This window comes from Eleginops maclovinus, chromosome 2 (genome assembly GCF_036324505.1).
Source record: "Eleginops maclovinus isolate JMC-PN-2008 ecotype Puerto Natales chromosome 2, JC_Emac_rtc_rv5, whole genome shotgun sequence".
NCBI classification, from domain to species: domain Eukaryota; kingdom Metazoa; phylum Chordata; class Actinopteri; order Perciformes; family Eleginopidae; genus Eleginops; species Eleginops maclovinus.
In genome coordinates, this window is record NC_086350.1 from 518,756 (window position 1) to 546,700 (window position 27,945).

The 27,945-nt window shown below is 48.5% G+C and overlaps 1 protein-coding gene across 1 annotated transcript; it reads right to left on the reverse strand.

Moving 5' to 3' along the window:
• ambra1b (autophagy/beclin-1 regulator 1b) lies at positions 1 to 27,594 on the reverse strand. The gene is given in 21 exon segments (XM_063905074.1): positions 1 to 4,949; positions 6,758 to 6,844; positions 7,087 to 7,268; positions 8,611 to 8,715; positions 9,097 to 9,236; positions 9,425 to 9,579; positions 9,981 to 10,169; positions 10,250 to 10,360; positions 13,065 to 13,165; positions 13,276 to 13,356; positions 15,842 to 16,021; positions 16,968 to 17,054; positions 17,247 to 17,312; positions 17,314 to 17,442; positions 17,444 to 18,546; positions 18,814 to 18,880; positions 21,452 to 21,624; positions 21,887 to 22,070; positions 23,140 to 23,198; positions 23,408 to 23,613; positions 27,353 to 27,594. Coding segments are annotated over 20 exon segments (3,744 nt in total). The 5' UTR covers positions 23,540 to 23,613; positions 27,353 to 27,594; the 3' UTR covers positions 1 to 4,536.
• Positions 27,595 to 27,945: the final 351 nt, after the last annotated feature.

Genomic DNA, 27,945 nt, shown 5'->3' on the forward strand with positions numbered 1-27,945 from the left:
TGGGTGAGAAGTATTTATTATTTCAACTTTCTAAATAAATACTAAAGTCTTAGTTAAATACAAACATTAAAATGGTAAGATGTCTAAACACATGTCATATTGATATTCACTCTTTGATAACTACTCTATCAAAAGTATTTCTGTCCCGGGCCTGTGTTCTTCTGTGGTGTTTCTCTCCTGTAGCTCTACAGGTGTTAGTGCATGTCAATGGTCTGCAGAGGCAGGTTCTCTACAGAGGGAGGATCTGAAAACAGCGGACAGGAAACTCTCAAAGCTCTTTAATTACATCACATCTAAAAGTCCAAGCAAAGAATCGAGCTGTACAAAGTATGACACAGCAGGGGGTCCACACACACACACACACACACACACACACACACACACACACACACACACACACACACACACACACACACACACACACACACACACACACACACACACACACACACACACACACACACACACACACACACACACACACACACACACACACACACACACACACACACACACACACACGTTCAGTAATCAAGTAAAGCCAGGAGGAGCATTCAGATGTGTTTCTCAGACATGCAGCCGGACTCACCTGCACAACAGGAAGTTAAATAATACAAAATAAAAGCACACAGAGACACCCCCCCCCCCCCCTGCTCATATCCATAGGTCCATCACACACCATCCACCCCCCAGACCAGAAACACATTACCGGCCAGAGGCTCCCTCCCCCCTCTCTGATCCATCACATTTTTTAGGTTTAGAAATGTGTGGTTATGGAGCCAGGAGGGGGGGGGTTAAGGATCTGAATGTGTGATTTAAAACAAAACGTATACCCTCAAACACATTTCCGGACATAAAGAAATAAAATAAAAATCCTAAATTATTTGGATTTTTCTAAACAAACGTCTCCGGGTTTCACCCAGCAGCAGTTTCTGCTCATAGATGTTCCACTACGTTTCTCAGCGGTTTGTCTGACTTTAAAGAAGTGTGTCTGTAGGTAAGGGTTCATCTATAAGGTCATGTAAGGTGGTAGTCCTAAAGTGTTCCTGAAGGTTCCCACTCCCCTGGCTCCGGATTATTCTATACGTGTTTCATATTAAACGGTCCTGATCTGGTTCCTAAATAACTTATCCAGGCCTCTTCTGTTTTTTTAAGAGAATGGGGGCGGGGGGTTTGTAGCATGGCACAATGACTCCCCCAAGCAGGAAGTTGTTCTTCTCTTCACTCGTTAAATAAAACAAAAGACTCATGAATGCAGACGTGCAGCGAGACTCAGTCCGAGTTAAGTCATCGGGATTTTCTGGATGCTGAGTCATGATAGTCATTTGTGCAAGTCATGATACAGAGTCATTTTGCAGAGTCATGATGCAGAGTCATTTTGCAGAGTCATTTTGCAGAGTCATGATGCAGAGTCATTTTGCAGAGTCATGATACAGAGTCATTTTGCAGAGTCATGATACAGTCATTTTGCAGAGTCATGATACAGTCATTTTGCAGAGTCATGATACAGAGTCATTTTGCAGAGTCATGATACAGAGTCATTTTGCAGAGTCATGATGCAGAGTCATGATAAAGAGTCATTTTGCAGAGTCATGATACAGAGTCATTTTGCAGAGTCATGATGCAGAGTCATTTTGCAGAGTCATGATACAGTCATTTTGCAGAGTCATGATGCACAGTCATTTTGCAGAGTCATGATACAGAGTCATGATACAGTCATGTTTCAGGATTAAAAAGTAATGAGTCATTTCTGTTTAGAATAAAGCAAAGTCTGTGTTAGATTACAAGGCAATGAGAATTCTATTCTGCTCAGTGGTTTTGCCATATTTGAGCTATTGTGTGGAAGTGTGGGGCAACACGTACATGAGTAATATAACTCCATTCTTTATGTTACAGAAAGGAGCAGTACGAATTATTCATAAAGTGGACTTCAGAGAACACCAGATAGTCAGGACTTTTGAAACTTAAGGATTTAGTTGAGTTCCAGACACTAGTAGTTATATTCAGGGCAAAAAGCAAAGTATTAGCAGAACCTGTTTGTTTTCAGTTCAGAGGATGAGGAGCGAAGAAGGACATTTCATTTTAAGCATCAGGAAGCACTACTTTAAAGCAGATGTGTATTTCAGTGGTTGGAGTCAAACTGTGGAATTGTCGACAGAATGATTCAAAGGGTTGTATGAATGTGTTTCAGTTCAGGAGGATGTTTACAGAAAGAGTAACTAACCTTCATGAAGTGGCAGCTGATCTGTTTCCTTGGTTGACTGAATTAGTGTGTTTCCTTTCTCACCTTACTGTAAGTGTTGGTTGTAAGTAACTATAATTGACAGACCATCTATTCTGATTGTTGCTTTATGTTTTGAGTAAGGGGCAGGCACAATAACATGTACTCTTCCCCCTGCTCCTTTTCGCTCATGGAATGTGTAAGTACAGTTGTGTTCTGAATTGATTTTCTTTTCTTTTTTTTCTTCTGTTGTGCACCATCATGAGCGGAACCAATAAAACAATGAAAAAAAATGAATGTTGCCGAGTCATGGTTCAGATTCAAAGTCACTTTACCAGATCATGATGCTGAGTCATGGTTCAGATTCAAAGTCACTTTACCAGATCATGATGCTGAGTCATGGTTCAGATTCAAAGTCACTTTACCAGATCATGCTGCTGAGTCATTGTTCAGATTCAAAGTCACTTTACCAGATCATGATGCCGAGTCATGGTTCAGATTCAAAGTCATGTTGCTGAGTCATGGTTCAGATTAGAAAGTCATGTTGCTGAGTCATGGTTCAGATTAGAAAGTCATGTTGCTGAGTCATGGTTCAGGATTAGAAAGTCATGTTGCTGAGTCATGGTTCAGGATTAGAAAGTCATGATGCTGAGTCATGGTTCAGGATTAGAAAGTCATGATGCTGAGTCATGGTTCAGGATTAGAAAGTCATGTTGCTGAGTCATGGTTCAGATTAGAAAGTCATGTTGCTGAGTCATGGTTCAGGATTAGAAAGTCATGTTGCTGAGTCATGGTTCAGATTAGAAAGTCATGTTGCTGAGTCATGGTTCAGATTAGAAAGTCATGTTGCTGAGTCATGGTTCAGGATTAGAAAGTCATGATGCTGAGTCATGGTTCAGATTAGAAAGTCATGATGCTGAGTCATGGTTCAGGATTAGAAAGTCATGATGCTGAGTCATGGTTCAGATTAGAAAGTCATGATGCTGAGTCATGGTTCAGGATTAGAAAGTCATGATGCTGAGTCATGGTTCAGGATTCAAAGTCATGTTGCTGAGTCATGGTTCAGGATTAGAAAGTCATGATGCTGAGTCATGGTTCAGATTCAAAGTCATGTTGCTGAGTCGTGGTTCAGGATTAGAAAGTCATGATGCTGAGTCGTGGTTCAGGATTCAGGGTCCGGCCTCCTTTTTCTTCAGAATTACACGGTACAAAAACAGGCTTCAGATAAAGTAGTGCTGAATTCACTTTAAACACTTCAATCACGCACTAGTTCACATCAAAGTTCAACATCACATGGCACCTTAATGCAGCACGTTGGAGTAAATGTGTGTAAAGCCCCCCCTCCCCTGCAGACATGGCACTTTGATAAACCTTGCCCCCCCCCATGATGCTAATAGAGTCCGGGTGGAGGGAGCGCAGCGCTAACTGTTCGAGGAGCAGCCCTTTCTGTTTCAGCTTCAGTGCAGTTTATAAGTGACGCCCAGAGGGAGGCCCCACCCCTTCCTGCCCCCGCACCAATGAGAGGTCATTACTGGGAAAATATGTACGGTAGTTAACAGCGAGAGAGTCCTCTATTTATTATAACTATGCCACAAATTAGACGTCAGGTCGAAGCAGCAAACACCCGCCAGAAAACAACGAGCGATCAAAGTCAATCTGTAAGAGCCAATCCGAGCGGAGGATCTCAGCCTGTCGGTTACGACGGTTTGAATCTCAAACCAAACAGCAGCTGTTAGCCGTTAAGTATATTTTGTTGTTGTTGATATCTACATGGACATAAGCCCTGCCTCCTCACAAGCATGTCTAGTTTGAGTGACATGAGTGAACACCAATGATGATCCCTTAATCTGCTGTAATTCATGGCTGTGGTCAGCTATGATCAGCTGTGGTCAGCTATGATCAGCTGTGGTCCAGCTGTGGTCAGCTGTGGTCAGCTGTGATCAGCTGTGGTCCAGCTGTGGTCAGCTATGATCAGCTGTGGTCAGCTATGATCAGCTGTGGTCCAGCTGTGGTCAGCTATGATCAGCTGTGGTCAGCTATGATCAGCTGTGGTCAGCTATGATCAGCTGTGGTCAGCTGTTGCTGTGTCTCTAGCCTGAGGCTCTGATTGGATAGGAAATGTTTTTTCATGATCGTAAAATACGGAGATAAATGCTCTGTCCGTTTTCTACCGTACATCAATTACTCCGGAAAGTCCCGTGGTGGTCCTCCTCCACTGAGAGTTCGGTCGGGGGGGGGGGGCCTGCGAGAGATAAGGCTTTAAGGGAGCTCTCTGCCAGTGGCCGTCGCTCAGCTGCTCTCGGCCTATCAGAGCACTACCTGCTGTACGGGTCGTCTGGGTAACCACTGGAGGCCCCGCCCCCCCCACTGTGAGAGGAGGGTGGGGGAGAGGACTGCAGCATGGAGGAGGTAGAGGGCCCCGGGAGGGAGTCCTCGTCCGTCCTTCCCCCCTCAAACACGTCGTCCATGTCCACCACAGAAGGCGGGGGTGGCGTGAGGAGCCCTGAGCTGGAGGCACCGGTCTGGGAGGGGCCAGCCAGGGCCCTGTTGGCCCCTGTCTGCGAGCCGCGATGGATCCGGTGGCTGACGATGATGTTGTTCCCGAACCCGCCCATGGACGCCATGGTGGTGCTCTGCTCCCGCTGAACCACCGCCGTCATCCCCCCCTCCGCGATCAGCCGGCGGATCCGAGCCAGAGCGTCCTCGCCGGGGCCCGCCTCCAAAGAATCTGCAGAGACACGGCAGCGTTAGAGAGACACCATCACCCCCACCCCAGTGATGCACTTATTAAACAGGTTATCTTTAGAGTTCAGCAGCTTCATGATCTCTGCACTACAGAACCATCGACCCCCAGCTTTCTGTGGACCTTCTAAAGGATAATGCCAGAGGGTTGAAATGTAACTTCATCATGCAGGAAGTTTTAGAGACGCTGGAGACGACAGCAGCACTGGGGGAAATAAAGACATGGTATAATGAATCTCTCTGCAGGGACGGGGTTCTGCAGCTGAGATGAAATCAGGTTTAACGCGGGAAAGCCTTCAGACAGGAACACTAACATCTGGATCATAGGCTACACTTCAGCTACACTTCAGCTACACAAGAACCTGAGCAACGAGAGCAAACATTAACGAGAAAAAAACACCTTTATTAATTTCATTCAAACACTGCAGTTTCCAACAAGTGTCTAAATGAGACGACTAAACGTCCTCACGCCCAACATTAGCCGCCTGCTGTAGTTCCTTTATAGCCCAACATTAGCCACCTTTAGCTTAGCGGTGGTGATGTGAAGTCATGTGACCGTGCTGTGGTTCCTTTATAGCCCAACATTAGCCACCTTTAGCTTAGCGGTGGTGATGTGAAGTCATGTGACCGTGCTGTGGTTCCTTTATAGCCCAACATTAGCCGCCTTTAGCTTAGCGGTGGTGACGTGAAGTCATGTGACCGTGCTGTAGTTCCTTTATAGCCCAACATTAGCCTCCTTTAGCTTAGCGGTGGTGACGTGAAGTCATGTGACCGTGCTGTACTTCCTTTATAGCCCAACATTAGCCTCCTTTAGCTTAGCGGTGGTGATGTGAAGTCATGTGACCGTGCTGTAGTTCCTTTATAGCCCAACATTAGCCGTCTTTAGCTTAGCGGTGGAGACGTGAAGTCATGTGACCGTGCTGTAGTTCCTTTATAGCCCAACATTAGCCTCCTTTAGCTTAGCGGTGGTGACGTGAAGTCATGTGACCGTGCTGTAGTTCCTTTATAGCCCAACATTAGCCTCCTTTAGCTTAGCGGTGGTGACGTGAAGTCATGTGACCGTGCTGTAGTTCTTTTATAGACTAGCTTTTCCCTATGAAATCTTTAAGTGGTATTAATATTAGCAGAGGTCAGTGTAAGGTGCTGCAGAGGTCAAAGGTCAGTGTAAGGTGCAGCAGAGGTTAGAGGTCAGTGTGAAGGTGCAACAGAGGTTAGAGGTCAGTGTGAAGGTGCAGCAGAGGTTAGAGGTCAGTGTGAAGGTGCAGCAGAGGTTAGAGGTCAGTGTGAAGGTGCAACAGAGGTTAGATGTCAATGTAAGGTGCAGCAGAGGTTAGAGGTCAGTGTAAGGTGCAGCAGAGGTTAGAGGTCAGTGTAAGGTGCAGCAGAGGTTAGAGGTCAGTGTAAGGTGCAGCAGAGGTCAGAGGTCAGTGTAAGGTGCAGCAGGGTCAGAGGTCAGTGTAAGGTGCAGCAGAGGTCAGAGGTCAGTGTAAGGTGCAGCAGGTCAGAGGTCAGTGTAAGGTGCAGCAGAGGTTAGAGGTCAGTGTAAGGTGCAGCAGAGGTCAGTGTAAGGTGCAGCAGAGGTCAAAGGTCAGTGTAAGGTGCAGCAGAGGTCAGTGTAAGGTGCAGCAGAGGTCAGAGGTCAGTGTAAGGTGCAGCAGAGGTCAGTGTAAGGTGCAGCAGGTCAGAGTAAGGTGAAGCAGAAGGTCAGAGGTCAGTGTAAGCTGCAGCAGAGGTCAGAGGTCAGTGTAAGGTGCAGCAGAGGTCAGAGGTCAGTGTAAGGTGAAGCAGCAGTACCGGTGCTGGCCTCGGCTGTTCCTCTGCTCGGAGCTTCCTCCTGCCCTGGGGCTGCAGCGCTGGTTGAGGGAGTCTCAGGAGGAGCATCTGGGGAGAGGGGGGAGGATTATCTTCAAGTGATATTAACAAACCCTTAGGGCCTTTACTAAACCCAGCACCATACGTCCTCCTCAGGAAAGAAGATCTGATATATGATCCTGTGTGTGTGTGTGTGTGTGTGTGTGTGTGTGTGTGTGTGTGTGTGTGTGTGTGTGTGTGTGTGTGTGTGTGTGTGTGTGTACGAGTATTTATATGAATTTTATGTGTATATTTATACATATTCTGCCTACTGGCTGAGGGTGGGGGGGCGTCCGACAGCTCCCTCTCTGTCTGAGTCTCGGCGTTCTGCAGCTGGATGATTGGCGTCTGGGTTCCCTGTGATGTCACAGAGGGGGTGGGGTGTCGGGGCTGCAGACCAATGGCGTTCATCAAACCCATGTCCCGGTCCAGCCTCCAGCCGGAGCGGTGAGGGCTGCAGCAGACAGGAAGTGAGGTCAGCACAGACAGGAAGTGAGGTCGGCACAGACAGGACGTGAGGTCGGCACAGACAGGAAGTGAGGTCGGCACAGACAGGACGTGAGGTCGGCACAGACAGGACGTGAAATTGCAGTTCTCGTTTAAATTCCTCGTAAAGATTGAATTGTATTGTTATTAAAACACTTTTTTCTATTTGACTCAAATTAAATGTATTATATGATATCACTTGGACGTGAGGAGGGCTTTAAAGGTCCCCTGTGATGCTACTTTTCAGGTCCATGTATTTCGTTGCTCCACTAGGACGTTTTCATGCTTCAATGTTGAAACAGCGCTTTATTTTCCTCACACTGCCTGTTCATAAATGACCACTTTTCACTCCGTCTGAAACGCTCTGAAGAGCCCATGCCCCCACTTTGCAAAAGCTCACTCTGCTCTGATTGGTTAGATGGCGACTCTGCAGTGATTGGTCAACCCCTTAGAGATTTGTCGAAAGAATAACTGTGAAAAAATGGCATCGCTTGTTGTGCCGTACCAGTTTATTACAAATAAATCCTGATAGATTATCAGTATTCATGTCAAAGTGACACAGAGACGTTGACCTTCAGCAGAGACGTTGACCTTCAGCAGAGACGTTGACCTTCAGAGTGTTTTTGTGACCTTGAACACATCTTTTGATCTCAGACAGATAGACTGCTCTTACCTATGGCTCTGTGAAGGGAAGCAGTTTTCTTGCTCTTTCTTGGCTGCTAGTTCAGTGAGGTTTGGTCGTACAGGGATGAGACTTATACAAATGGAATCCGTGGAATCTCAGGCTTCATATGATATGTGGTTTGTGCAGAGTGCATGAAGTAAAAATTGCCGTAGCTCACTCGGTGCTGTGTAGCGTTAGCTCGTTTTCGTTCAGTGCTGATTTAGACGCTTGGTGTTGGAATTATGTTTAGTTTTGGTCAAAATGGTTGACATGGTGTGGTAGCTGAGTTTCTTCCCCTTCAGTGGGTATGCCACATTAATAGGTTGCTGCGTCTGCCCCCGCTCGGGCTTAATTGTGAATGAAAGACGGAGCGACTCGCACTGCTATTGGCTAGAATTCAGTTCTGTATCACGGTGAGGTCAGTGTGATACGGAACTGAACCAGGAAGTAAAGAAAGGAATCTCATCGAGGCGTTTCAGGAGGGATATGGGAGAGAATCTCCCTCTGGCCTGAACTTTGGGATGATAGCTTTATAAATAACACACTACAGGAAAGGGAGAACCCCAAAAAGCATAATATGGCTCCTTTAAGTTCACGATGTGTGAGATAAATGACAAAGTGTTCGGTTGAGTCTCTAGGCCCTCACCCCGGCCTCTCAGATCCTCGGGTCCGGCTCGTCCCGCTGTTGTTCACAGAGAATAACGGCTCGCTGCTCGACTCTGCAGGGCTCTCACCGTCACTCCGGTAGAACCTAGACACAGACACACACACAGTTAATTCAGTTCCACTCAGGAAGTCTCTAGCGCAGAGGAGGGACGTCTTCGTGGAATCACACAGGCCACAACCTCGTTAAGAGCCAATAATTGAGCTTTTCCAATTAAGTGTCTTCCTGCCCTGAGTGCTCGTTAAGATAATCACATTAGGGAGGAAGAGGAGGCAGGGGGGAAACCTAACAACAAACGCTCTCTCCGTCACCAGGTGATTCAGTAACTGATGGTTTGGATCTCTGGGCTAACGGGGAACAGAACCCCCTCCAGACTGGCAGGATGGCCTTTAGGAGCCAAACAGGGGTCTTAGAGTTTGACAGAAATCTTTCCACTGAAATGTTTCCCAGCAGCTGGAGGACACTCACACAGGCCTGCAGATCACCAGGTCCCCCTTGTTGGTCCCGTAGGCCAGACCCATCCCGGGGTCTGGCAGCCAGCGCGCAGAGTTGATGCTAACGTGGCGCCGCTGGTCCGGAGCCATGGGGTACACCACGTTAAACACCATCTGCAACACACACACGTTTATTATTACTCGGTTTCTACTTGCACTATCTTTATGTTCACCCACACACACACACACACACACACACACACACACACACACACACACACACACACACACACACACACACACACACACACACACACACACACACACTATAGGGCCTCTTTGAATAACCTCTCAGGACTCACCCGGATGGAGGTCTCCCCCCCGTGGGGCTGCTGCAGGCGGAAGACTTGTGCCACCATGTGGTCGGTGGTGGGGTGCAGCAGGATCCTGCGGGAGGCCAGGCCCACCATTACGTAGCAGCCCATGGGGGACAGGGACACGGAGATGGCATTGGGACCTGCAGGAACACAAATCAGTATGACTGCAGCAGGAAGCTTCCCTCCTGGGGGGGGGGGGGGGTCAGGGTCCTGAAGGCAGCTGCCAACACTCACTGTTGTCATTCCCCTAAAAGGTATTTCTCTACTAAATACTTTATGCAGGGGGAACCCTGCTGAGCGCTTCAATACGAAAAATCACACGTTCACTTTTACATCAACCTGCCAATCATCAGAAACCCGGTCCTGCTGACAGGTCTTTGCTTAGGTCCTTTTAAGGATCCAGAGGAACTCCATTAATGCTAATTCTCTCCTTTTGATTTACTCCTTCTGCAGGATAAGGGTCACACATCCGACCAAAGCCTTTCACACAGGATTACAGTTGAGCATCAGTGTCTGATGGATCCTCCGGAGGGCAGCCTACCAAATCTCTTGGTGTACAGCATCTCTCCCAGGTTGTGAGGAGCCAGAGAGTAGATGGCCAGGATTCCTTCGTCAGGGAAACCCCGCTGGCTGCTGGGAATAAAGACGGCCAGCAGCTGACCGTCTGCAGAGATGTCGCAGCTGGCGTCGTTGTAGATTTTACAGTTTGGCACCAAGACGTTGACCGAGGCTGCAGAGGGACAAACAACAACAATAGAAACGTTCTGCACGAAGATAAACACTCCCACAAATGATCATCCCCCTTGTTACCGTTGCTGATCTCCGGCAGGTCGAACTTGGTGAAGTCCCACCACTGCAGGCGGTAGGTGGTGTTAGCAATGTTGCTGGCGACTGCAGACTGACCGTCCCCGATGGACGCACCTGCAAACACAAGACAGCTACATTCAACACCGGGAGAGTCCAGAGCTGCAGGAGGCTGAACCACAACCAAACACATATCCAGAAACCATTGACCTCCAGACCAGGGGACGGGAAGTGAGGAAATGCTGAGTCATGTCAGGGTTTCAAGACTCTTTGTGTGTGAGTGTGAGTGTGAGTGAGTGAGTGAGTGAGTGAGTGAGTGAGTGAGTGAGTGAGTGAGTGAGTGAGTGTGTGTGAGTGTGAGTGAGTGTGTGTGTAAGTGTGAGTATGAGTGTGTGTGAGTGAGTGTGTGTGTGAGTGTGTGTGTGTAAGTGTGTGTGTGAGTGTGTAAGTGTGTGTGTGTGTGTGAGTGTGTGTGTGTGAGTGTGTATGTGTGAGTGTGAGTGAGTGAGTGAGAGTGAGAGTGTGAGTGTGAGTGAGTGTGAGTGTGAGTGTGAGTGTGAGTGTGTGAGTGTGAGTGTGTGAGAGTGTGAGTGTGTGAGTGAGTGTGAGTGATTGTGTGTGAGTGTGAGTGTGAGTGTGTGTGTGTGAGTGTGAGTGTGAGTGTGAGTGTGTGTGTGTGTGTGTGTGTGTGTGTGAGTGATTGTGTGTGAGTGATTGTGTGTGTGTGAGTGAGTGAGTGTGAGTGAGTGAGTGTGAGTGAGTGTGAGTGTGAGTGAGTGAGTGTGAGTGTGTGAGTGTGTGAGAGTGTGTGAGTGATTGTGTGTGAGTGATTGTGTGTGCGTGAGTGAATGTGAGTGTGTGAGTGTGAGTGTATAAAACTCCCCCGTTAGTTGGACTATTCCATGTGACCCCTAGCCAGAATTACACGTGGTCTCAACCATGTGGCGCCATTTCGCAACGTGCACTTGCTGTTCAGTGGAAGCAAGGAGACTGATGGCGATCGGACTGTCACTATTGTGTGATAACCGCATAACTGATATAGTGTTGGCGGAGTCTGTGTTGTGGACATGCGTGTGCGTGCATGTAGTCTTGTCCAGTGGAGTGTTCAGGAAGTTTATGTCCGCAATTACCCGCTAACTCCATAAATGAGGTTAGCCATAGCAGCTAGCCTTGCCATGCGGAGCACGTGGCAGCACAGCCTGTATTAATGTATAACGCTATCACCCATTAAGTGCAGGGCTAATGTAAGCATTATTATGTACACTACAGTTATTATATAGAATCGTGTGCATTCCTGTACTTTGTTATGTGTGTATGTTATAATAGTTAGGCCTCGTGTAATAGCATATGTCGGTGCTATGCTGTTGCGGCCTTTGGCCAATAGAGGGCGGCATAGGCCAGCCAATTGTGCCTTTACTTAATGTAGATGACAACTGTATCATGCCTCTACATTACCTGTTTACTGATTTCTGCTTCATCTTTATGTTACAGAGACCACACACACACACACACATACATTTACACACAAACCCACACGAGAGAACACACCCTGTATAACACGCTAACCCCTGCTAAACCTACATCAATGCTCAGTTCATCACCCTGCGATAAGGTCTGTTAAAGTTGGAACTGCCTGTGGACAGCCGTTCTTCCTCACAAGTCGTTCAACCCTTCTTACAGAGGATAGGAAATCAAGCTGCAGCACAACCAAAACTTGACACGCACCGTGTCCTCCACAGTGAGTGTGAGTGAGTGTGTGTGAGTGTGTCAGTGTGAGTGAGTGTAAGTGTGACAGTGTGAGTGTGTGTGTGAGTGTGAGTGAGTGTAAGTGTGAGTGAGTGAGTGAGTGTGTGTGAGTGAGTGAGTGAGTGAGTGAGTGTGTAGGTGTGTAAGTCTGAGTGATTGAGTGAGTGTGTAAGTGTGTGTGTGTGTGTGAGTGTGTAAGTCTGAGTGATTGAGTGTGTGAGTGTGAGAGTGTGTAAGTGTAGTGTGTGTCAGTGAGTGTGTAAGTGTGAGTTCAGTGTGTGTGTAAGTCTGAGTGAGTGTGTAAGTGTGTAGGTGTGTAGGTGTGTGTGTGTGTGTGAGTGAGTGAGTGAGTGTGTGAGTGTGTAAGTCTGAGTGATTGAGTGAGTGTGTAAGTGTGAGTGAGTGAGTGTGTAAGTGTGAGTGAGTGAGTGTGTGTGTGAGTGTCAGTGAGTGTGTGAGTGTGTGCGTGAGTGTGTAAGTCTGAGTGAGTGAGTGTGTGTGTGTGTGTGTGTGTGTGTGTGTGTGAGTGAGTGTGTGTGCGTGAGTGATTGAGTGTGTGTGTCCCTCTATCTCTGATATTTGGCAGTCCTTCACGTTATCTTAATAAAATGTTTCTTAAACTTTCTCGTTTTGGTGTTCTCAGTTATTAACTACATTTCCCAGAATGCATCACAGTCATCCACTGGAAGCAGCTCTGTTTGATATTATGATGGTTTCAACATGTGGTCAACGGTCACTAGCCTTTTATTTTGTATTCATTGAGATGCTCTGTCTTTAAATTACTTGATTTAAACAGTTACTGAAAAGAAGTGTCTTAATGAACGGAGCGATAAACCCATAGAAAATAACAACACAATAAACATTGTTTTTATTTCCCCTGCTTCTCATCAATTAATGTGTGTGTGCTGTTAATACTTTTGTTAAAGAATTTTTAAAATTAATTAAATAATACTTTCATAATTTCTACAATTCAATAAAAAGAGGACCAAAATGAATGGGTACAACCAAGGATTCCAAGGACAACCAATCGATGTAAGAGTGGCCTCTTGCTTTGTGTGTGTGTGTGTGTGTCTACCAGCGAGCACTCTGTTGACGGAGGAGTGTGTGGCCAGGCCGGGCTGTCCCCTCTCGTGGAAGATCCCGGCGTAGGGCAGGTACTCGGGGAGGAGGAAGCGCCTGCAAGACAAACAATCAAACGTCTGTTTCATGATGCCTGTCGTCTACAGGAGTGAGAGGCCTCCCATCTTTCTCACACTGAGTGATGATACTGGCTTATAAAAGGTTACCGAGGGACGAAGCGGCCCAGAGAGGGAGCAGACATCCGGGCGTTCCGAGGAGTCCTGTGCCGCGCTCGCTCTCCGGTGTCACTGCACAGAAACAACCATTATTACACGATACCAGCATCTAAACATCCCTTATCACACGATACCAGCATCTAAACATCCCTTACTACACGATACCAGCATCTAAACATCCCTTATCACACGATACCAGCATCTAAACATCTCTTATTACACGATACCAGCATCTAAACATCCCTTATCACACGATACCAGCATCTAAACATCCCTTATCACACGATACCAGCATCTAAACATCTCTTATTACACGATACCAGCATCTAAACATCCCTTATTACACGATACCAGCATCTAAACATCCCTTATTACACGATACCAGCATCTAAACATCCCTTATCACACGATACCAGCATCTAAACATCTCTTATTACACGATACCAGCATCTAAACATCCCTTATTACACGATACCAGCATCTAAACATCCCTTATTACACGATACCAGCATCTAAACATCCCTTATTACACGATACCAGCATCTAAACATCCCTTATTACACGATACCAGCATCTAAACATCCCTTATTACACGATACCAGCATCTAAACATCCCTTATCACACGATACCAGCATCTAAACATCTCTTATTACACGATACCAGCATCTAAACATCCCTTATTACACGATACCAGCATCTAAACATCCCTTATTACACGATACCAGCATCTAAACATCCCTTATTACACGATACCAGCATCTAAACATCCCTTATTACACGATACCAGCATCTAAACATCCCTTATTACACGATACCAGCATCTAAACATCCCTTATTACACGATACCAGCATCTAAACATCCCTTATTACACGATACCAGCATCTTAACATCCCTTATTACACGATACCAGCATCTAAACATCCCTTATCACACGATACCAGCATCTAAACATCCCTTATTACACGATACCAGCATCTAAACATCCCTTATCACACGATACCAGCATCTAAACATCCCTTATTACACGATACCAGCATCTAAACATCCCTTATTACACGATACCAGCATCTAAACATCCCTTATCACACGATACCAGCATCTAAACATCCCTTATTACACGATACCAGCATCTAAACATCCCTTATTACACGATACCAGCATCTAAACATCCCTTATTACACGATACCAGCATCTAAACATCCCTTATTACACGATACCAGCATCTAAACATCCCTTATTACACGATACCAGCATCTAAACATCCCTTATTACACGATACCAGCATCTAAACATCCCTTATTACACGATACCAGCATCTAAACATCCCTTATTACACGATACCAGCATCTAAACATCCCTTATTACACGATACCAGCATCTAAACATCCCTTATTACACGATACCAGCATCTAAACATCCCTTATTACACGATACCAGCATCTAAACATCCCTTATCACACGATACCAGCATCTAAACATCCCTTATTACACGATACCAGCATCTAAACATCCCTTATTACACGATACCAGCATCTAAACATCCCTTATTACACGATACCAGCATCTTAACATCCCTTATTACACGATACCAGCATCTAAACATCCCTTATTACACGATACCAGCATCTAAACATCCCTTATTACACGATACCAGCATCTAAACATCTCTTATTACACGATACCAGCATCTAAACATCCCTTATCACACGATACCAGCATCTAAACATCCCTTATCACACGATACCAGCATCTTAACATCCCTTATTACACGATACCAGCATCTTAACATCCCTTATTACACGATACCAGCATCTTAACATCCCTTATCACACGATACCAGCATCTAAACATCCCTTATCACACGATACCAGCATCTAAACATCCCTTATCACACGATACCAGCATCTAAACATCTCTTATTACACGATACCAGCATCTAAACATCCCTTATTACACGATACCAGCATCTAAACATCCCTTATCACACGATACCAGCATCTAAACACATCCTCTCTTTCTAGCAGAGCACTCACACCCTCAGGGATTAATCAAGCAGAGACAGGAGGTGCAGAGTCACAGCTGGCTGCTTCATGAATCCCTTTGAATTACAGTTTTTACTTATCAGCTGGGATATTGGCTTTTAAAGATCCCCTATCATCCTCTTCATCACTATACTTGAGGTCTCAGATATATCCAGAGCCTGTCTCTGATTGGCTGAAACACCAAACAGATCATTGTCCCATAACCCCGTCCGTCTCAGCCCTGCTCCTAAAGAGCCGATTCTGTGTCTGTAGCTTTAAATGCTAATGAGCTGCTGCTGGCCACGCCCCCCTGAGAGGTGATTGGTTTAAAGAAACACAATGGAGCTCTGGGAGGAGAGTATTTACTTTAATTATTGTTATTATATTTACCTGGATGGATTGGGGTTGATGCATTATTACTCTGTGGGACGATTAAAGGTATTCTGATTCTGATTATCACGATGCTAACCAGGGCCTTGCTGCCCTCAGGTCCACTAGGATCCTGCTTGCTGAGAACTAGAGACAGAAACTCACTCGAGCTCCTCGAAATCCACGTCGCTGTTGTCCATGGAGCTGGAGGGGTTGGGGCTGTCGGAGGAGGAGGACATGGCCCGGAGGCGGTTTTGCTGGTAGCGCAGCGAGCGCTGGCGGATGCTGTCCCTCCGCGACAGGTACTGGATCATCCTCTGGGCGTAGTACGCAGCTGGAGAGAGCCTGCACATACACCAGGTCATTTAGATATCTTTACGCTATTATTGTTGTTATTGTTGTTGTTATTGTTGTTATTATTATTACTGTTGTTGTTGTTATTGTTGTTGTTATTATTGTTGTTGTTATTGTTGTTGTTATTATTATTACTGCTGTTATTGTTGTTGTTATTATTACTGTTATTATTATTACTGTTGTTATTGTTGTTGTTGTTATTACTGTTGCTGTTATTATTATCGTTATTGTTGTTATTATTATTACTGTTGTTATTATCGTTATTGTTGTTATTACTGTTGTTGTTGCTGTTGCTGTTATTGCTGTTGTTATTGCTGTTGTTATTATCGTTATTATTGCTGTTGTTATTACTGTTGTTGTTGTTATTGCTGTTGTTGTTGTTATTACTGTTGTTATTATCGTTATTGTTGTTGTTATTGCTGTTGTTGTTGTTATTGCTGTTGTTGTTATTACTGTTGTTGTTGTTGTTATTGCTGTTGTTGTTGTTATTACTGTTGTTATTATCGTTATTGTTGTTATTACTGTTGTTGTTGCTGTTGTTGTTATTATTATTACTGTTATTGTTGTTATTGTTGTTGTTATTGCTGTTGTTGTTATTATCGTTATTGTTGTTATTGCTGTTGTTGTTGTTGTTATTATTATTATTACTGTTATTATTGTTATTGTTGTTGTTATTGCTGTTGTTGTTATTGTTGTTGTTGTTGTTATTACTGTTGTTATTGCTGTTGTTGTTGTTATTGCTGTTGTTGTTGTTGTTATTATTATTATTACTGTTATTATTGTTATTGTTGTTGTTATTGCTGTTGTTGTTGTTATTGCTGTTGTTGTTGTTATTACTGTTGTTATTGCTGTTGTTATTGTTATTGCTGTTGTTGTTGTTGTTATTGTTATTATATGGGTGGACCGAGGTAGTTTAAATATTGTTGTGTTTCTCTACCTGGCGGGGTCAGGGTAGATGGGGTGGTCCCTGGATCCCGACATGTCGTAGCGAGACAGAGACAGCAGAGAAGACTCCAGCAGCCGTCTGCAGGAGAGAGACAGGAGGAGGGATTTACTGTGATGAAGCTAGAGCCACAGGGAGCCCTGAGACCCCAGGGCTACAGGGGGGGCTACAGCAGGGAGGAGTCCCACAGATGTGGATAAAAACATCTGGATGATCAGAGTAATGTCTGCTGAATGAAATGCTAAAAACATCTGCAGAGGCACGTATCCCTACCTCCTGAGGGAGTCCTCGTCGGGGGGGTCCACAGGCATTTCTTGGCTTAAGGCCTCCGGGGGGGGGGACCCTGCTGGTAGCAGGCTGCCGGTAGACCCTCTCCCACTGCGCCGTGTCCTGGTTGTATACCAGCCCGACCGTCTGCTCCGCGGAGGGCCCGGGGGTCGGGGCCATGGGGAAGGCTCCTGCAGGGGGGGGGGGGCTCACTGGGCTCCGGGGGGCCCCTCCTCTCCGGGGGCTGGGCCTCCTCAGGTGGCCACGGTGCGACAGAGGAGGAAGGGGGGGGCTCCGTGGTGGAGGAGGTCTGGCTGGTCCGCTCCCAGCGCTGCGAGTCGTGGTTGAAGGTCAACAGGTTGTGGCAGGCCCGGCAGCGGTTCAGGTGGCCCCGGGGGGGTGGAGGGGGGACGCCGGGGTCCAGGGGGGTGGGAGGAGGGGGCAGAGGGGGCTGGTAGTGGATGATGGTGGGGGCGGAGGGCCCCGGCCTCTCGGGGTCCAGGTTGTTGTTGAGCAGCTCCGGGCTGGGCTCCAGCTCCTGCATGCGGTCGAACTCCAGGAAGTAGCGGCTCAGGTTGCACTGCAGCACGTTGCGGAAGGAGGCCGTGTTGCCGCGGGAACCGTCCCAGAACGGGTGGTGGCCGCTGCTGGTGCCGGCGGCGTCCCGGGACTCCTGGGGGGGGAAACCACGCCCCTCGGAGGCCGAGGTGTAGACGGGGGGGGAGCCGTCCTGCTGACGCAGCACAGACAGCAGACTTATGGAGGAGGAGGAGGTGCGGGGGGGCAGCATGCCGGGACCCCCCCCCTCCCTCATGCTCAGCAGGTTGCGGGTCCAGTCGGGGCCGGGCCGGGGGGGGGGCTCGGCAGGGGGGTTGAGAGAGGAGCCGGCACTGTAGTAGACGGAGGTGAAGGCAGAGCTCCTTTCCGGCCGCGGCTCGGTGCGGGCCGACGAGAAGGAGGCCTGGGGGGCTGCTTCGGGGGGTGGAGCAGCCAGGGAGGGGGGGCGGCTGAGGGAGCAGCGGCTGCACAGGCACATCAAGCCCAGGTGCTGCGTGCAGCCTGTGGGGGGGGGCCCGCGCTCTGAGAACAGAGGCATGCTGGGAGTTTCTGCCACGCTGCTGATCCCCTCCCCCAGGGGGCGGGGCTGCTCCCCCCCCACTGCAGCCCCCGGTGGGCGGGAGGACAGGATGTGCAGGAAGTTGTGCAGGATGGGGGTACGGCGAACCGGTTGTGAGGGCAGGAAGGAGCGCTGCCGGAAGTGAGGCATCTCGACGCTGTCCATCGGGACCTCGGAGTCCTCCTCGCTCTACACACACACACACACACACACACACACACACACACACACACACACACACACACACACACACACACACACACACACACACACACACACACACACACACACACACACACACACACACACACACACACACAGTAATGAACGGTACTCTTAACGTCTGCGGTTTCTGAAAGCGTTGCTGTTCAGAACCTGGTTTTAGAACCTGGTTTCAGAACCCATCCATCCACACAACACAACACAAAACAACTCACACACGTTGGCGCTGCTCACCTGCTGATTGGACGGATTCACGATGGCCGTCAGTAGATTGTGCCCGAGCGGGTCGAACCTCACCAGCCTGAAGACAGACAGACAAACAGACAGTTTCATGTGCGTGTTCCCTCTGAGGGTCCGTCCCCCAGCCCTCTCTCACTCTGAGGGTCCGTCACCAAGCCCTCTCTCTCTCTCTCTCTCTCTCTGAGGGTCCGTCCCCCAGCTCTCTCTCTCTCTCTCTCTCTGAGGGTCGGTCCCCCAGCCCTCTCTCTCTCTCTCTCTGAGGGTCGGTCCCCCAGCCCTCTCTCTCTCTCTGACAATCGGTCCCCCAGCCCTCTCTCTCTCTGAGGGTCCGTCACCCAGCCCTCTCTCTCTCTCTCTGAGGGTCGGTCCCCCAGCCCTCTCTCTCTCTCTCTCTGAGGGTCCGTCCCCCAGCCCTCTCTCTCTCTGAGGGTCTGTCCCCCAGCCCTCTCTCTCTCTCTGAGGGTCCGTCCCCCAGCCCTCTCTCTCTATAAAGGGTCGGTCCCCCAGCCCTCTCTCTCTCTCTGAGGGTCCGTCCCCCAGCCCTCTCTCTCTATAAAGGGTCGGTCCCCCAGCCCTCTCTCTCTATAAAGGGTCCGTCCCCCAGCCCTCTCTCTATCTCTGAGGGTCGGTCCCCCAGCCCTCTCTCTCTCTCTGAGGGTCCGTCCCCCAGCCCTCTCTCTCTATAAAGGGTCCGTCCCCCAGCCCTCTCTCTCTCTCTGAGGGTCGGTCCCCCAGCCCTCTCTCTCTCTCTCTCTCTGAGGGTCTGTCCCCTAGCCCTCTCTCTCTCATAGGGTCGGTCCCCCAGCCCTCTCTCTATCTCTGAGGGTCGGTCCCCCAGCCCTCTCTCTCTCTCTCTCTGAGGGTCCGTCCCCCAGCCCTCTCTCTCTCTCTCTGAGGGTCCGTCCCCCAGCCCTCTCTCTCTCTGAGGGTCGGTCCCCCAGCCCTCTCTCTCTCTCTGAGGGTCCGTCCCCCAGCCCTCTCTCTCTCTCTGAGGGTCCGTCCCCCAGCCCTCTCTCTCTCTGAGGGTCCGTCCCCCAGCCCTCTTTCTCTATAAAGGGTCCGTCCCCCAGCCCTCTCTCTCTCTGAGGGTCCGTCCCCCAGCCCTCTCTCTCTATAAAGGGTCCGTCCCCCAGCCCTCTCTCTCTATAAAGGGTCCGTCCCCCAGCCCTCTCTCTCTCTCTGAGGGTCTGTCCCCCAGCCCTCTCTCTCTCTCTGAGGGTCGGTCCCCCAGCCCTCTCTCTATCTCTGAGGGTCGGTCCCCCAGCCCTCTCTCTCGCTCTCTCTGAGGGTCTGTCCCCCAGCCCTCTCTCTCTCATAGGGTCGGTCCCCCAGCCCTCTCTCTATCTCTGAGGGTCCGTCCCCCAGCCCTCTCTCTCTCTCTCTCTCTCTCTGAGGGTCCGTCCCCCAGCCCTCTCTCTCTCTGAAGGGTCGGTCCCCCAGCCCTCTCTCTCTCTCTCTGAGGGTCGGTCCCCCAGCCCTCTCTCTCTCTCTGAGGGTCTGTCCCCCAGCCCTCTCTCGCTCTCTCTCTGAGGGTCCGTCCACCAGCCCTCTCTCTCTCTGAGGGTCGGTCCCCCAGCCCTCTCTCTCTCTAAAGGGTCCATCCCCCATCCCTCTCACTCTGAGGGTCCGTCCCCCAGCCCTCTCTCTCTCTGAGGGTCCGTCCCCCAGCCCTCTCTCTCTATAAAGGGTCCGTCCCCCAGCCCTCTCTCTCTCTGAGGGTCGGTCCCCCAGCCCTCTCTCTCTCTCTGAGGGTCCGTCCCCCAGCCCTCTCTCTCTCTCTCTGAGGGTCGGTCCCCCAGCCCTCTCTCTCTCTCTCTCTGAGGGTCCGTCCCCCAGCCCTCTCTCTCTCTGAGGGTCCGTCCCCCAGCCCTCTTTCTCTATAAAGGGTCCGTCCCCCAGCCCTCTCTCTCTCTCTGAGGGTCCGTCCCCCAGCCCTCTCTCTCTATAAAGGGTCCGTCCCCCAGCCCTCTCTCTCTATAAAGGGTCCGTCCCCCAGCCCTCTCTCTCTATAAAGGGTCCGTCCCCCAGCCCTCTCTCTCTCTCTGAGGGTCCGTCCCCCAGCCCTCTCTCTCTCTCTGAGGGTCTGTCCCCCAGCCCTCTCTCTCTCATAGGGTCGGTCCCCCAGCCCTCTCTCTCTCTCTCTCTCTCTGAGGGTCCGTCCCCCAGCCCTCTCTCTCTCTCTCTCTGAGGGTCCGCCCCCCAGCCCTCTCTCTCTCTGAAGGGTCGGTCCCCCAGCCCTCTCTCTCTCTCTGAGGGTCCGTCCCCCAGCCCTCTCTCTCTCTCTCTCTCTCTGAGGGTCGGTCCCCCAGCCCTCTCTCGCTCTCTCTCTGAGGGTCCGTCCACCAGCCCTCTCTCTCTCTGAGGGTCGGTCCCCCAGCCCTCTCTCTCTCTAAAGGGTCCATCCCCCATCCCTCTCACTCTGAGGGTCCGTCCCCCAGCCCTCTCTCTCTCTCTGAGGGTCTGTCCCCCAGCCCTCTCTCGCTCTCTCTCTGAGGGTCCGTCCACCAGCCCTCTCTCTCTCTGAGGGTCGGTCCCCCAGCCCTCTCTCTCTCTAAAGGGTCCATCCCCCATCCCTCTCACTCTGAGGGTCCATCCCCCAGCCCTCTCTCACTCAAGAGGGTCCGTGACTCACCGCACTCTCTCGGTGTCGCTGCCCGTCTTCACCACGGCGAAGGGCTCGGGCCGGCTCCAGTCCCAGAAGTGCAGCTCGTTGTTGGTGGCGATGAGCAGCAGCTGGGCGGTGGGATGGAAGGCCAGGGAGGCGATGGCCACGTTGCTCTCAGTGAACCAGCTCTCACTGCCGCCCTGCAGACAGGAAGCACTCGGTTAGACCCTCACAGACCCACCCCTAGCTACAGGTGAGCAGTTCTGACTCCTAGCAGTCCTGGGGAACATTCAGGGTCACAGGTGTTCCGAACAAGAGGAGAACCACCTGAAGGACCCGAAGGACCCGGAGAACCCTGTACAAGACGTATCCACCTGAAAGGCCTGAAGGACCCAGAGAACCCTCTTCAAGACTTATCCAACATAGTCTTCCAGGTAAGCCAACTACATCCCTATCACTCACATGAAGGTCCCAAATGCGGACTTCCCCATCGAGGCACCCGGAGGCCACCAGGCCGGGGATGGTGGGGTGAAAGGTCACACACCAGGGGGTCCTCCGGTGGCCCACTAATGAATGTAGGCACTTCCCAGTCTTCACCTCTGTGATGTAAATGTTGTGGTTCACATGAGTGGAGGCCATGAGAGTCCTGTGGGAAGCAGACAGTGACATCATTAAATAACACTCATAGTGCTAACTCATGCCAGGACTCATAATGCTGACTCAGGTCAGGGTTTAAGGACTCATAATGCTGACTCAGGTCAGGGTTTAAGGATTCATTAATGCTGACTCAGGTCAGGGTTTAAGGATTCATTAATGCTGATTCAGGTCAGGGTTTAAGGACTCATTAATGCTGACTCAGGTCAGGGTTTAAGGACTCCTAATGCTGACTCAGGTCAGGGTTTAAGGACTCCTAATGCTGACTCAGGTCAGGGTTTAAGGATTCATTAATGCTGACTCAGGTCAGGGTTTAAGGACTCATTAATGCTGACTCAGGTCAGGGTTTAAGGACTCATTAATGCTGACTCAGGTCAGGGTTTAAGGACTCATTAATGCTGACTCAGGTCAGGGTTTAAGGACTCATAATGCTGACTCAGGTCAGGGTTTAAGGACTCATTAATGCTGACTCAGGTCAGGGTTTAAGGACTCATTAATGCTGACTCAGGTCAGGGTTTAAGGACTCATTAATGCTGACTCAGGTCAGGGTTTAAGGACTTATTAATGCTGACTCAGGTCAGGGTTTAAGGACTCATAATGCTGACTCAGGTCAGGGTTTAAGGACTCATAATGCTGACTCAGGTCAGGGTTTAAGGACTCATAATGCTGACTCAGGTCAGGGTTTAAGGACTCATAATGCTGACTCAGGCCAGGGTTTAAGGACTCATAATGCTGATTCAGGTCAGGGTTTAAGGACTCATAATGCTGACTCAGGCCAGGGTTTAAGGACTTATTAATGCTGACTCAGGTCAGGGTTTAAGGACTTATAATGCTGACTCAGGTCAGGGTTTAAGGACTTATAATGCTGACTCAGGCCAGGGTTTAAGGACTTGAAGTATTTCAGGGTTTTAGGACTCATTCCTGCAGCTCTCTCTAAAGGCTCTCTGTCAGTCTCAAACCTCACTGATATTACATTATATTTCAGAACGTGAACCAGCTGGAACCACTGGTGGTGTGTTCAGGTTCCAGTTGAGTTTAACAGTCTGACGGCTGATGCTCACCTGTCGGGGCTGAAGGCCAGCAGGAAGGTAGAGCGGGGGCTGTCCGGCAGCTCCACTTTCTGTCAGCAACACAAAGCATTTCAAACCAGTCATGTTTCCTTTCAGACAAATAAATAAACAAACAAAGTGTTGACGTCTTCCTATAGTCTCACATGGTGTTATGTTGGCTGTGGAGGAAGTGAATGATGTGCATTAACATGAAAGTAACCCAGTATTGAGGGCGTTGGCATGAAAACAGGTGATGACGGGTCAGGAGTCCTTCACACACCTGACTCTGCCATTTCATCCAGCGCACTTTCTCCTCCACCAGCAGCTGCAGGAGCCTCTGGGAGCCCAGCGACTGGGAGCCTCGCTCCCGGCAGCACAGGATCCGGACCGAGTTCCTCTGACGGGATGCCATGCTGCTACTGGAGGCCTAGTCTGATTGGCTGCTCACTCCCACCGCCACCAGAACCTCTCCATGCACAGTCTAGGCTGAGAAAGAGGGAGAGAGTGGGAGTGAACACAGAGCTGCAGGTGTTTCTCCTGGTCCAATGGGATTCCTCTGTTTGATTTTAGATTACTGCAGAAAACAACCTCAATGTTTCTGATTCTCCACGGTCAGATCAGCAGGATAATCTCCACAGCAACAACATTCACTTCAGATCACAACAGAGCTGACTCTGCGCCTGACCCGACCTCTGACCCCAGCTTCATATTCCTGGACTCATCATACCCTTTCCGACCGACAGAGATATTGTTCTCTGGCATCCCTTTAACATTTCATGAGGATAATCTGCATGTTGGTTTGAGGGCGCACGCCCCCAGAGAGAGGGGGCAGAGACCCTGATACCGGATCGGATACAGCGAAGAGCCACGGCGGGTCCGCGATCCGTGGCAGATCCGTCACGCTGTGCAACTGGACGCCTCTACGGGTCCGTTTTGGGACCGTCCGGGTCGGGAAACGGACCCGCTGTGGTGTCCTTTTGCTGTGTGGGTTGTAACGTTTTATATTATACCAGGGTTTCCCACACATAGACTTTACTTGGGCGGGCCGCCCAGGTGTTTTAACAGCCGCCAAAGTATATTTCGCACCCCATTTAGGTTTGTACGTTTTTATTATCCGTCCGCGAGCACGACGCCATCTGCGATCGTTAACTAGTTGACAATGATCCCTCGCTCTACAGCTCCGGTACCTGTTTGCTCTGCTATCGCGTTAAGGGGCTGCTAACAAGCAACCAACAGAAAGGGAGACCTTACGAAAAACAGAGAAGAGGACGTTGGAATTAAGTTAGAAGACGCGGACATGTTGCACGCAGGGGTGTAGTGCACAACATGTCCGCGTCTTTTGCGTGGCTGTGTCTTTAGTTAAAGCCCAGCGGCGATGTGTTCATCATACTCTGCTGTGTGTGTGTGTGTGTGTGTGTGTGTGTGTGTGTGTGTGTGTGTGTGTGTGTGTGTGTGTGTGTGTGTTGTTAGCATCTGAAGCTAGCTGCGCTAACGGATATAAGGAGCTGTTCCTAAAACAAGGTAGAGGGAGAGTCCTCTCCTGTCAGACTGAGAGGCTGATAGCCTCAGCTCAGTGAGGTACAGGTCTCTCTGATGGTTTGTAACCTAAGTACATGCATCTGTTTGTGTGGTCATGCCACAATTTGCGCGTGCATGCATACGCCAGTCGTAGGTGCGCTCCAGTACTTATAAAAATAGTACTACACCCCTGGTTTCATGTCACAAGTCCACGCCTCCACGCCCTCCCCCCCCTCGTGCCTGGCTACCACCACAAGTATATTTCAGATCTGTGGGAAACACGGTACTGCCACCTCTCCTACGTGTGTGTGGTTGTGTCATTGCTTGTGCATGTGTATCCTCCCTGTGTGTGTAATGTGTGTGTAAACACTACAGAGTTGGAAAGACATTTCCCTGCAAGGGATCAATAAAGTGTATCTTCTGGTTTAGACTAAAGCCTGCTCACACTTCAGAGCCTCCTGGATCTGCAGACTAACTAAAGGAAGTAAATAATTGTCAAGCAGTAAAAGTATAAGGTAGCAACACATGTGAATACTCAAGTAAAGTACAAGTACCTCAAAATGGTACTCGAGTAAATGTACTGAGTTACTTTACTCTGTTTACATGGGTATTTATTAAGCTCCACGTTTAGCGCTGTGGCCAACAAGAATGAACAGTCCATAGTGAAGGCTCAGAGAACACAACACAACACAACAACAACAACACCACCAACAACACCACCACCACCACTTTGTTGGTGCTCATTGGTTTTGCACTGTGCAATACACACTGTGTATAGTATTTAACTTATCATCCTGCAGCTCCTTTTAAAGAGCTCTATCAGCAGGGGGGGGTCCACTGAGGGCCACATACAGAGACATAGGACGGACTCCTCCCTAGAGGAGAGGTGTGTTGCCTCATAAGTCAAGTGAGAAATGAATCAAAGGTAGGTCAATTCATCTTAAGAAGCGTCCCCGCTCTCCGGAGGGTTCACACTGTGAGCAGCAGCTGATCATAATGGGGGGGGGGGGCATGACGGGTCTATTTCCAGTTGCTATGGAAACAAGTTATTATTTATCTAAGATTTGTGAGAAAATGTTTTTATTGACTGAATGTATTTAACATGGCTGTCACTAACACGTGAATACCTCGGTGTAATATCTGTTTATATATATTTATATTGAAGAAGTATAATATAAGACAAACCCACGTTGAGGTGGGGGCCATATTACATTATATCTTAGACCCTGCTGAGGGCCGATTCAATAGGGGGGCTGCAGTTTGGACCCCCCTGAGCTAAGGTGTAGACATCTGGAGTATAATGCAGCATAAATATAATAAAGACATAATGCAATAGAATAAAGAGTGCAGGAGTAAACTGTGAATAAATACAATCAGCTAAATGTAGTAAATGCACAGTAGCGGCAGGAGTCTGCAGTCCTCTCTTTATTCTTTTTTAATCTTCTTTTACTCCACATATATACGCATGTTGAATATGTGTGCGTGAGACTTTGCCAAACACTGTTTTTATTTCGTCTCCAACATTATTAAATCATATGATGCTATTAATTATATTCATTAGTTTTTTAGCTTTTACGATTCTTTGTATATTTAAATTTGGTGTAAATATTTGTCTTTTAATTTAGAGTTGTTGTATTTTTATAACCTGGTGTGTATCTGTCCTGTGTATCTCTCTCTGCTGCTTTGACTCCTGAATCTCCCCAGAAGATCCATCTTATCTGATTTTTTGAATGCTAAATAGTTTCTTAAAGTCCTATCTTTATTTTTCTGACCTTCTATTGCCTCTTATCTCTTATGTTGTTCATGTTCGCAGCACCACACTCCAAACCAGCTCCGTGCCTGGGATAAACCTAGTTCTGGTTCTGGTTCAGGTCTGGATAAATGACTGCGTTAACACAGAACTCTGGGCGGGTTGCAGTGCTTCACACAGTTCTGAGGGGGGGGTTTGTGAGGGTTTATGTTCACCCTGAGAGTCGGGATAAGATATGAATGCAAACAGACATCAGATTAACTTCAGAGGAGGAGGGAACGTAAGGCTCACTGTAAAGCAGATGTGTTTCTGTGGGTAAAGTGATGTAAAGGCTGTATGACCATCAGGGTGAAGAACATACAGACAGGATTGAGCCTGAAGAGGATGCTGGTGTGATTCTGGTTTCATGTTACTGGGAGTATTGGTGATCAGCTGGGAGTGACAGACCATCGATCTGAGAGTGAAATAAGCCTCTCTTCTCCCTGCTCTTCTCCATCAGGGGCTACTAAAGAAAACTGCTTAAGACAACACGTTCTGTTTTATAATGATTGACATTAATGGAATAAAACTGATAAATATCAACGATACCTGTATGGTCTCTTTGCTGAAACCATACATTTCCCGTCTGTGGGACTAATACAGGAATCATATAATAATATATACATATAGAAGTAATACAGGAGGTTTCAAACACGTTCAGTGGGACAAAGAAAGGAATTTATAATAAAGGAATAATATATATATATATAAATATACATAAAATGGGATGCTAACCACGAAGCTAACAGCCTTTTCCGGGCACAGTCACCAAACCAAGCAGAATGATGAACATTTGTTCTTGTGGTTTTGAACGAGATTGGCGTTAAGTTTAAAACCTCAACACCTTATTAACATTTGACCTGAACCATGTATAGTAAGAATTATAATTATAATGATATAAAGAAAGCTGCGGCCTACCTTCCTGAAACATCGCGATGCTAACAGGCTAACGGCTGCTAACGGCTACTGATATGTGGCCGAAAATAAAGTTCCTTTTGACGCAACCATCGATGATCTGCAGTGATTCCGATGAACGGGGTCCACTCCAGGAGTCTGATTAAACAAGAGAGGCGAAGAGGAGCTGTTTTCTAAGGCATTTGGTCCAATGTTTCTCTAGCTGCCCGACGGGAAAAACTGCTACTGCGACACTAGCTGCTAGTTAGCCACACACAGGCTACTCAACAGAGTGCCGATTCATCAAACGCTGCAGTCAATCAGAGATGGGAGAAGTACTCAGATCTTGTACTTGAGTAAAAGTAGAAGTACTCAGATCTTGTACTTGAGTAAAAGTAGAAGTACTCAGATCTTGTACTTGAGTAAAGTACAAGTACTCAGATCTTGTACTTGAGTAAAAGTAGAAGTACTCAGATATTGTACTTGAGTAAAAGTAGAAGTACTCAGGTCTTGTACTTGAGTAAAGTAGAAGTACTCAGATCTTGTACTTGAGTAAAAGTAGAAGTACTCAGATCTCATACTAGAGTAAAAGTAGAAGTACTCTGATATTGTACTTG